The 12,549-nt window shown below is 29.7% G+C and overlaps 1 protein-coding gene across 1 annotated transcript; it reads left to right on the top strand.

The window, feature by feature from the left end:
- The first annotated feature begins 313 nt into the window (after positions 1-313).
- Positions 314-2,269, top strand: LOC128182766 (pentraxin fusion protein-like). Its single transcript, XM_052851516.1, has 4 exons — positions 314-904; positions 1,212-1,233; positions 1,542-1,754; positions 2,021-2,269. Exons 1-4 carry the CDS (start codon positions 581-583, stop codon positions 2,230-2,232), a joined length of 771 nt encoding a protein of 256 aa, XP_052707476.1. The 5' UTR covers positions 314-580; the 3' UTR covers positions 2,233-2,269.
- The last annotated feature ends 10,280 nt before the right edge of the window (positions 2,270-12,549 follow it).

Below are 12,549 nucleotides of genomic sequence, written 5' to 3' on the forward strand. Positions count from 1 at the left end.
TATCCACATTGTCTCAGTTCAATCAGCTTAAATTGGGTACCAACATTAGATGGGAGCTACATGTAACCTGCGATGGACTTATGTCCAATCCAAGGGGAGTCAATGACTCTCATCCGCTTAGCACCACGGAAACCGGGGATAAACACCGGCCTTATGCGCCTTAATGGCACAGAGAAGGACTTAACTTTTAACTTCACAAGAAATTAAAAAAGATTGAGATATTTTGAAATTTGCGTTGAATTTACAATGATTAAACAGAATAAACACGAAATATTGATATAACAATTACAAATACAGTTGCGTGTAAAGTGACAAAATGTCAGAATTCCTTCAGGAAATGTTAAAACATGAAAAACAATTCCATTTTTTAAAGGTTTGGAAAATTTGCAATAAATAAACATGTTTTCGAAAAAGTAATTACAGACTTTGAATTCCTTTGATATCGGAAAAATCGTTCGAAATATTTTTTTATAAGATACTTAATTATTCATAAGCACATATAGTTGGTATGAAGACGTTTACTTATAATGTCAGTCTATAGCTAGATCTTGAAAGAAAAATACTCATCTTCCTGCCGGTCATGTATATTAGAATGTTAATATTTTTGCTCTCCGTTTCTGAAAAAGCAGAGTTTCTCAATTCTAAGTACAACCACAACAGATTCAGTTTTGCTACATTTGGATCTTTGACAAGCAACAATAATATTCTGTTCATTACAGAGCAAAATTTGCACAGCAGAGTTATTTTAAACTGTTCTAATTTCTGTCGAAAGGATCGCCGTTGTATTGGAATGGAGGTGTGCAGAATCAAAGAGGAATTGTTCAGGTGTAGAGCGTGCTGTTCTTGGATGATAACAAATAAACAACAATTTATATCAGCTGATAATTGCAAATACTTGAAAAAGGTATGTCTGTTTTATGCTTTGAACCTTAAATTATAAAGTTCGTTTGCGATACACATTTATTTTCATAATGAAACATACATGTATGATGTTCAATAAATAATTGCCTTAGTTCGAGAGTCAATCAAAGTCAAATAAATCTAGTTTCTTTTAGAAAGAAAATTATTTTAATTTGAATCATTTTTTTTTTCTATTACAAATATTAATACACATTGATTTTTTTTGGTTTACTTAGATTGTTAATCAAGTTAAAGCTTCCTCGTGCTCATTTGTTAATTAACATACAAAAATCAATATATATTATTTACAGGAAGAAGGTTTCTTTCGGAATAGTAAGTGGATAAGTTTCTATTTTTTTTAAAAGATAATGAAAATACAAGCTAGGCCTATATGAAAAATCTAGTAACAACCAAATACCAATTTATCAATAATACATCGCAATAAATTTTTAGCAAACATATAGATCATTAGATTTTTTTTTAAATAATGTGCGGATATTGTCCATGTATAAGAGTTGTTATTCAATCATGTATATATTAAAAATTATGCTTTTAAAGGACATTTAATATATTTGTATTATTTTTCATTTAAATTATGTTTATTAATTTTTAAAATACTTAGCAACCCTTTCTCTTCGTAGTAGCTGTAAATAAACCTGTTACTATGAGCTCTGTATTCAATCCAACTGAAACAAATCACCGTGAATTCAACGCTGTGAACAATGTAACCATTTGTTCAGGTGGAACCTACACAGCACACAGCAACTCAGAACACATGCCTTGGATTAAGATAGACTTACAGTCTGAATATGATGTACAAAGAGTTGTGATATTCAACAGACAAGATCGCTTTGGTAGGTTTGTGAACAAGGGTGAAATCATTATTTGGGGAGGGTAGCAAACAACGTACATGTACCTACGTCATAACGCATATTTTTAATTGTTAAAATGTGGGTTTGTCAATTATTTGAACTATAAAATAACCCACATAACGTATCATTTTCTACGGTATAATTTATTTAAATGAATCCTATCACATATATTAATGATTACAATACCTTATCTTTAATTATGATTTTGAAAAAAAGAGTCTTGTAGTTTGATTTTTTTTTCATTAAAGGTGAGCGACTAAATAATCTACTGATAACAGTTGGTAACACAGGAACGGAAAACTTCTGTGGTTACTTTGGAAAAACAGCAAGTACAGCAGACCAAATTCTAATATACTGTGAAGATGGTACAGTGGGCAGATATGTGATGGCAACCATTTTTTCTAATCCAGGAAAACTTGATATTCTTAATATTTGCGAATTCCAAGTTTTTGTGAAATGAACGAACAATAATCTTTGGAAGAACATAACATAGCAAAACATATATATGAAACGTCATGTCACAAACCTTTTTTTGATTCTCATGTTAAAAAAATAACCTGATTGTTAATGAAATGACAATTTCAGTTTTAGGAATAAAGTGTTTGAAATATATATGTTTGAATATCAATCTTCGGGATTATTTAAACATAACGCTTAAGCGTTACGTAAATAAACGTGTTAATTTCAATCGAATTCCTAACTTGAGAAAAATACTCAATTTCATTTCTTAAGGTACATTATATCATGTATTTTGTTTGTTATGGTTATACGATTAGAAGTTATCCATTTTTTTTTCAGATCCTCTTAATAGCTTGTTGTAATATTAAAAATAAACCCGATATACTTTTAACCGGGTTTTCCGAAGGAAAAATCAAGTTATTAAAATGGTGAAAATGGCGGGCGGGCGGGCGGCTGCCAAAAGGGTACCCTCATTGTACGGATAACTCCTCATACAGTTTTCAAGATAGGAATTTTTTCTTTTGCAGATCAATTGTACATATACCAGAGGTGTGCATATTGTTAGGATTTTGATTTCTGATAATTTATGAAAAAAATACCAGCTTTTGAACTTAGTCATTTTTTGGCTAATTATTGCATATAGGGTACCTTCATTGTACGGATAACTCCTCCTACAGTTTTCAAGATAGGAAGTAGTTCTTTAAAAGATCAATTGTACTTATATCAGAACTGTGCGTATTGCTAGGATTTTGATTTTAAATAATTTATGAAAAAAATACCAGCTTTTGAACTTAGTCATTTTTTGGCAAAATATTGCATTTAGGGTACACTCATTGTACGGATAACTCCTCCTACAGTTTTCAAGATAGGAAGTTGTTCTTTTGCAGATCAATTGTACATTTATCAGAACTGTGCATATTGCTAGGATTTTGATTTCCAATAATTTATAAAAAAAAAAAAAAAAAAAAAAATACCAGCTTTTGAACTAAGTCATTTTTTGGCAAAATATTGCATATAGGGTACCTTCATTGTACGGATAACTCCTCATACAGCTTTCAAGATAGGAGGTTGTTCTTTCGCAGATCAATTGTACATATATCAGAGGTGTGCATATTGCTAGGATTTTGATTTCTAGTAATTTATGAAAAAAATACCAGCTTTTGAACTTAGTCATTTTTTGGCAAAATATTGCATTTAGGGTGCACCATTTCACTGGATATGGGTTGACTTGGATTATGGATACCGTTCACATAAAAGAAAACCGGTTTGCTGTCACATTGACAGCTTTTCACTTGTTTATTTAGTAAAGCTAGATAAACTTACATGAAGGATTTTATAGTTTTGATGGGTTTTTTAATTATTATTTCAAGCTTTCAGTCTTCATTACAATAGTTCAAGTTATTCAAGTAGCCTAGAATACATTTTATGATTAGCTCTCTCTCATAAAGCATTTTTACTTTTATTGAAACAACGTAAAGGACATTGAACTGCCTAGAGTACGTGGCTTATATTCATGTACTTTACGTGTCGTTTGAATTTTCTCAAAAATAACAAAATTAACTTAATTGTGTTGTTTTGTTTTTTGTTTTTTTTTTTTTGTGTTTGTGTGTGTTATCGGGTTTTATTTTGCCTTCTTAAAGTACATTCATTATTAATTGGTGTTTAAAAGACACACACGAATAAGGCATTTTAAAAATATTGCTCAAAATGAATAGCTCCTGCTGATATCCCTTTTAATTCGTATTGAACCTCTTGATGATATATTTAACATATCGCTGGCTTCACTTTTAAGGTCTCGTTTGTTTTGTGTCGTATTTAAGGAAAACATCGAGGCATGTGCTTTTCTCTAAATATATAAGCATTTTGTGGCTACAACGACTCGAATTGTCTTTATTTTAAAATTTTTTCTATAAATTAAAGTTTGACACGGGCATGTTCACCCGTTGTTAATTTTCTAATTATGCTAACGTCTTTAACTTGTAGTATAAGTATTGCTTGAATGGAAAAATAAAAAAAGGTGTAATTTACATTCTGAAAGGGTTAATACATGAAAACCCGAACGAGAAAAAAAAAAATAACTCTTCGATAAATTATTGAATCTTTGAAATATTTCGTAATGCATTTATAACTTGATTTTACATTTGATTTTTTTGAGGATCAGGATTGTGCCAAATGGAAGTGCAACTGAAAATAAATTGAGTGTATTATTGTTTTATGCCATCATTACGTCGTCTTCAAATATGTTTCAGGTAATTTTGTAGAATATAATTCGCAAAAAAGTAATTATAAATATATCTATCTGATAAATTAAAAAAAAAAAACATTCTTTCTGGGTAATAGAACAACATTTAAAAAAACAATATTTAAGGAATCAGGGCTTTATGATAGATTTGATCACGCCCCGGCCGAAATTATCACCTCATAATATTCAAAGAATGATTCCTTATTCCTTAGTGTAAAATCGATTCGTTGTGTTTGCACAGACAAAGACACTGGTAAATGTTATGTTAACAGGAACTATATACGGTTTTTCATATTGGTTATTTACCAGGGTAATCCAAACGTTATAATGAATGGACTTTGGGATTATCCTTCATTGATTAAGCTTAAATATTCCTTTCAATTCAATTTAAAAATGTATTAGTCTATTTAAATGCATTGCTCGACGGAAAGCGTTGCATTAGAAATTGCCAACCTTTAAAAAGCACCTTGACATTGGCATTTCCCTGATCTACATAAGTTTATTAAAGTGTCAAAATCTAGTAAACTTGTTTTCACTGTTTGAGTAGATGTGCAAGATACGTATACTGGTATTTAACGTATACGGAAATATGAAACATAAACATTTATCAACGAAGGATCTGAACCTATGTTTACAATGATAAATTTTTTAAATGGGATTCAATTGCGTCAAATCGAAATGGCTAGTCCAATGATTAAAATAATTTCATATTTACAGTTGGTTGAAACACATATAATTACCTTGTTTTTAAATTAATGCCTTTGCCTGTGATAGACTAAGTACTTAGTATCGATTTCGTTTTATACAATCCAATACATTCATAATTGAGGCGCGAGCGCAGATTGCTTTTTTATATTCAAATATTTAATCGTACCATTGCTAAAAATTATATAGAAATCATATTTGAATATTATGACATTATAATTTTGGTGGGTGCGTGATCAAACCTATCATAAAGCCCTTCAGGCTATATTGGGTTTGACCAAAACTATCGCCTCATGATACTCAAAAAACGATTTCTTATTGCTTTTAAAAATAACAAAGAGAATAGTTAACTAAAGGTCTTGTATCGTGAATTCTCATTTTTGAGATGGTTGGTGGTTTGTTAAAGTATTTTTTCATTTTAACATACACTGATAAAACCTCATGACTGTCTTTTAAAAATGATCTTTTTGTTTTTATTACTTGTGCTACTGAATTATTACAAATAAATTACGTAGCAATTTTACTTAGTATGATCGAAAGAATGTAAAAGCCTTATTTATAACAATAACGAATTGATTAAATAAAATAATACACGATTAGCGTTCTCCTGTGAGTAAATCGTACATGTACATATAAAAGGGATTGATATATGATTGTATTTGATGATTTGTAGCTCATCTACATTTAGTTAACTTAACCTGGTTCAGCACGTGGAGTTTATGCGAATCCAGATAAAAAGCCTTTTTGAAATAAATACTTAATCATGCCACAATTATGAAGGTTTCATCCAATCTTAAAATTGAATCAAGTTTTAGTTGGTTGATGTTTCGTGAATTGTGATAAAAGGCATAGTAATATAAAAAAAAAAACGCATAACGCGATTGTTTATATATCATTCTTTTCATCATAAAATTTAACGACACTATTGAGAAATGAAATTGAATGGTGGTCTCATATCAAATATTCAAGTCTGACTTGAAATAGAATAAAGATCATTTCAATTCAAGATAAAGAAATAAAATACCTTTAAAAAATTTTGCTACCACATTTAGTCTTACTTGTTTAATTTCGATTGTACATAACTACAATAATCCCTGAGTTTTGATTTCAATTAGTATTCTTTACTTCAATATTAAACTCCCGAAGTCCAAGACTACTCGAACTCTCTTTTAAATTGAATGTGTACGTGTAATTTTATTTTGTTGGTTAAGTTCAAGTCTTAAAACAATAATGTAAAATTTCATTGTAATAAAATTCATTCTTATAGATTATTAATGAAAATTTAATTTTCTTTAAACTCAACTCTTTTGAGAGATGCAAAATTGATTTTTTAAAAAAAGGGCTCTATGTAGACTAAATTGCATATACTATTTTAAAAACAATGCAAAACATTAAATAATGAGGTAGCGATTTTGTTTATTTATTATGCCCCAAATCGAAGAAGGAATTGCATATCGCTTTGCTGCTGTCCGTCTGTCTCTATCGTTCGGTCCACCAACAGTTTCCGTTCATTTTCTTTCCAGAGGTTGCACCTACGAAATTCGGTATACAGCTTTATCTTTATAATATCTAGAAAATTTTGCAAACTTGAGCTTGCGTTATTCAATTTTAGGAAGATTCGACATTTAACAAATTGTCAATATGAACAAATTACTCATTGTTAAGTTTTTACAACATATTCAACCAACGATTTAATTCCATTTGACGAATAAAGAGGATATGAGAAGATACAATAAGTGAACAAATACAAAACGTGAATAAGAATTTAAATCTAAAAGAATGTAAGATAACCTGGTAGCTTTGAGTCAAAGTGCAATCCTTTTGTTAAGCGGAGTTAAAAAAACAATCTGAAATAAACCTGTAGAGACCCTAGCAGTCCCTGCATTGCTTAAGCGACCAACTGAAACGATTTCAAAGTTGTGTTGAGTTTCCGTAGACGCTCTTTCTGCATCAATTATATATGTTACATAGTGGGTTCAAATCTAATCTATCGAATCTTCATTCATAAAAACACAACAAAATCTAAGGAAACCCAACTGTGAAACGCACTTAGATTTTACCATAACATTGGTAGCTTTATTTCTTTTTAAAATGATAAGTTTCATCATGCTAAAAAGTTTAAAGCTAATTACAGTCATCGTATGGGTTGATTCAATTTTGACAGCAGAGGTAGAATCAAGTTCGAAATGTAATCAAATAAGTTTCAATTTGAAAGCATTTGGATATTTAGCAAATAGAAATAAAGTAATGTTTACTGCTAAAGGAAAATCACGAGGTGATGCTATCAACCATTGTTCTAAGTTTTGTTTTGGATATCGCCGCTGTATTGGAATGGAAATTTGCAAAATATCTGATAGAATTTTACCTCTGTCGAGGTTGCTGTCAGCGAATGATAAAAAGCGAAGAACAGTACTTAACAAATAGTGACTGCAGATATTTCCAAAAGTTATGTTACAACTCTGTAAATAATAATAATAATAATAATTTAAAAAAAAAAATGACAATCTTAATAATAATAACAACAAAGAAGATTGAAGGTTTCAGTAGAAAACAAAATATCTAAATCTGCTCTTTAAATCTTGCAAAAAGATGTGCTCTCTTACACACCAAATTGTCAATTCAGATAATTTATTTACAGAATACAAACATAAATAAAAGATGAAAATACCTTGTTTAACAATGTATATCAACTCAAAAATGAAAGAAATGCATGAGAATAAGGAGTGAATTATTTTCTTTCAGGACGAAGGTTATTTTCAAAATAGTAAGGCCAAAATTAAAAATATTTATGTTTCCCATAACGCGACTGACCCAATTAAATCCTGCCGACTGAATTGTTTTGTTTTTTTTTTCACCACATTGAAAATACATTATTTTTTTTATTTAAAGAAACCTGATTTTACTCAAAATCGTATTAAGAAGACCCACATCTTTTTCGTTTTCTAATTATTTTGAAAGCCTCGGTCATTAACATGGACGAAATACTCGCTTTATTATCGGTAACTTCGCCGGAATTTCCTCCGAAAGAGAATGTGTTCTGAGTTCAAGCTCGTGTAATTAGAGACATTAAAATGATAATCATTTATTTCAATAGACGTTTCCACAGCCTCAGTTAACCACAGTTGTGATTAATTGATTATCTTATCTTTTATGGGTATAAATACGAGTGGTGCAACATGTAGCCTACTCTGCATTGAAAATTACAACCGATGTTTATTACTTTTAGTGTTGATATTAGAAATAGTTGGTAACTTGAAATTAGTCAATATATCTACCAAATTAATGCTAAAATAATCGTAAAACCATCTGCCTACAGCTATCTTAAAAATTAAAATGACCCTCTACCCAATGGTTGTAATTGGGTCAAAAGGTTGGACTAATACCTCCAAATTACACAGAAGTACAGAGACTGATTTTATTTGTCATTTAGCTAACACAATTACAAAACATTTCGTCAATAAAATGTATGAAAACATCAAATAAATTAAATTTAATAGATTGGATAAGTTTTTAAAACTTTTATAAGTTGTTTTATTTTGTATTTACTTGCTTAAAGTTTAATTCAATTTCAAGTAAGGTTGAATCTGTGTATATCATCGTTCCTGTAGGTTATGCTGTATCAAATATTGACAGTCTCCCTGATGTCAAACTTCTCCCTACTTTTCTGTTAAGGAAAAATAAATCTCCCCAAAATTAGGTTGGTACTTGTATGAATTAAAAGACTCCCCACGTTTTGAAAAATTTAAATAGACTTACAATCAACATACGACGTACACAGAGTCCTGATTTATAATAGGCAGGATAGACATGGTAAGCAAATGGCAATATACTGTAAACGTACTACATTTGGCTGTGTATTCTATTTAGCGCTTTTGGCGGAATGCGGCTTGTGCTTAATCAAGAACATCGCTAAATGCCATGCAAATCTGTTTAAGAATAGTCAAATAAATCATTATGATGATATCTTGCAAAATGATATTGTTTTAAATTCATCAGAATGTTTTTCTTTTGATTTGGCAATATTAAAATTATGTCAAAAATCATTAAATAAAATCGTTGATCCTATGCATTAATATGTGATTAAAAGTAAGCGTTTAACAGCATGACAATTCCTGAAAATGTTGTAAAATATAGTTATTGACTATGATCTATTATCGTTTTTAATGCGACGTGTTTTGAATCATATTTCACATGTACTTTAAAAACGTTTATGTTAGTAACAAACGTTGTCTGTTTGTATTCAACTGAAGGCGCGGACCTGCACGATCTTCTTATCAGCGTTGGAGATACAGGAACTGAAAACGTCTGTGGTGTTTTTGAAGGGCCGGGTCAAGACGGTGATGAAATTCTAATCTTTTGTGCATTCAACACAATAGGAAGATATGTAATGGCGACGATTATTTCAAAACCAGGAGAAACTGATTTAATGCACGTGTGCGAAGTACAAGTGTTCGTGCAAGCATTAACATTTTGATTTTTTTTTAACCATATTGATGGTATAGTTGTATTTTTTTCTGCAAAACGTTTAACATTGTCACATATTGCCCTGATGTTTAAGAAAGTATAATTAGTTATGAATAAATATCAAATTAAAATGAATGTCTTTGTATGCAATAAACCGTTGAGAAATATAAAACTCAATTTTAGATACGTTTTTGTTAAAGAGTGCGGATACATTCTTTCATTTATCAGCTATAATACGTATTTTTACACTTTTAATGAATTAATATTGTCTAAAAAATGATATATGTACATATTAAAAACATTTATCACATTTAAGAGCCTTTTTTTTTATTTTCATAAATGGTCTCTTACTCAGTAATTTACATTTTTTTTTTACAAGATTTGCATTTATACCGTGATCCTTAGTACGTTAAACATTTATGTTTTACCATATTACTTATATGAGTAAATCTTGAGAAATGTTCAGCGATTTTTAGAAAAAAGAGACGTTGACATGCTATGTTAATTTGACTTAAGTTTGTTTTCATCAAAATCAAAATGTTTTTTCTTTCGGTTAGATTTATTACCGTTTATCCGGTAATTTTTGCGTTTAAGTAATTTTCGCATTAAAAAAAATTAAATCGCAAAAATAACTAACGCAAACTAAAAATGCTACACATTTTTCGCAAATTTTGTAACACGCGAAAAACCCGGATATACGGTATATTTTCTGCATGTATGAGGCCTAGACAGTTAGAAGTTCTTTTGAATGCTAAATTTATACTTAAAAAATAGAGTTGTAGTAATGTTTAATGGCAACAGTTAATATACATGTTCTGTATAATCAGATTAAATGGTATTTGTTTGCTGCAAGCTTCAAATGCAAATACCTCGTTTTGTGTCATTGTTTAAATATTAATCAAATATAAATCTTTAAGATAACTCCACATGAGATAGGTATTTTAAACGACCCGGATTAAAGACAAAATAATTGAACAAGAGCAACTTCAGAGTAGAAGTACACGGACAAGTGATACATTATTAATTTGTTTTCGGAAACATACACTATTTGCTCCCAGAAAATAATAATTTTACTAAAACATATTTTAACCGAATCAACTAAAATCAATTAAATAAATAATGGATATGTAATGCAACAAAAGCGTCTATTCTCCTTGATGTTTAACGCTCTATGGTTTTATTCTTATTTTTATTTTTATTTTGGATCAATTAATGTTAAAACTATTTCACAAGTCACTTCTTTTTATGTTAACAACGACATGACATTATTAATGAGAGACAAAATAACGAACTGTATTTCGGATCTGTATCGATACTTTTTCCTTTGTCATTTTAACGTGAATTTGTAAATATGTTCTCATGAAATTTTATTCTTTTTTAATATTAATAAGATTTATTTAGAATATAAAATAAATCAAATTATTATAGCAATATTATATTTTGGCTTGACTCATGATTAGCGCCATAATTTTTTGCGCGTAATGGCATACCATACATGACGTCGTTTTGTTTATATATGACGTCATCACACTCCTAGCTGTTAAATTCGAGAGGTGGGTGCAATTTTATCCCACCCTCCCTAACCGCATTCTTAATAGTAGTTATATGTATATCTTGATATGAAATTATTCATAATATTGAAACTGTTATTTAATGTTACATATAACTGTATCAATTATGTCATGCGCTCATTTTCTGCCGTAGTTTTAATGCTATTTTCAGATAGCCAGGACGATGAAAGCAGCAGTTAAAGTGTGAATCAGTGAGTGACTTTGTGCAGAGACTTGGAGTGATTAGTGAGTGGCATTTTGAAGAGACTTGCTGCTCATCTTTGAATAACAATAGTTCTTTTTTATTTCGTCACGACCTACATGTCATAATGAGGTAGCGCTTATTCGAGACGCGTTTTATCTAATTTACATAGCTTACAACTTCTGCTGAGTATCTGCTCACCCAGTACCAGTATGAATGTTGTCATAGTTTATAAGTATTATAAAACTTCTATAAGGATAAGGTTATAAGGATAAGGTTTATAAGGTTATAAGGATAATGTTTATAAGGTTATAAGGATATAAGGGTATAAGGATAAGGATTATAAGGGTCAATATGTTATAAGGATAAGGATATATGTTGCAACATTGTATACAAAAGTACATGTGAATTTTATATAGATTATATTATGTAGGTCGTGGCCATAATCGCCAAAATATATAGAATAAAACAATTGATGAACTTTACGCTTGTTTTCATTGTCTATAATAATTCATATGAGCTGAGAAAAACAATTATTGATTAAATTATTGATTGTTTTATTTAAAATTGTCTTTAAAACGAAAAATATATATGTACAGACTTTATTTATATTTCATTGAATTGAACAAGACAACTAGTTTTAAGTATTTTGAAACTAATATGAAGCAAATAAAGACAATACTGAGCCCAAATCGAAATAAAATCGTACTTGCTGTGCATTAAAATGGAATAAAAATTGAAATGAATTTGTTTACTTTTTACTTAGTTGAGTTATTAGGCAACAATGTTAAAAGTCTCGCACATTTTCCCTTAAAAAAGAGAACTCTTACTTACTTCTACCGTTGTACAAAAACATCCATAAAATATTTTAGATTTAGGTATAAAAGGTGTTTTATCGTTCGTAAAACATGCAGAGAGCGGTAGGAGGTTTTGTGTAAATTAGAAGTTATTTTAACAACGCGGATTTCAACCAAATATTGTGTTGTTTATATTGGTAGTATATTGATAGAAACCTCATTAAAGTTTGTTTTATTCTATTTGCATGTTACTCATAAACACAATAACACTTTTTTATTTATGACTTATCTGATGTTGTTTTTAGTAAACGTCCAGATTTTGAAACATAAGTCCGAGTATCGCACTTCGTCATGATTC

This window comes from Crassostrea angulata, chromosome 5, assembly GCF_025612915.1.
Source record: "Crassostrea angulata isolate pt1a10 chromosome 5, ASM2561291v2, whole genome shotgun sequence".
Taxonomy (NCBI): Eukaryota; Metazoa; Mollusca; class Bivalvia; order Ostreida; family Ostreidae; genus Magallana; species Magallana angulata.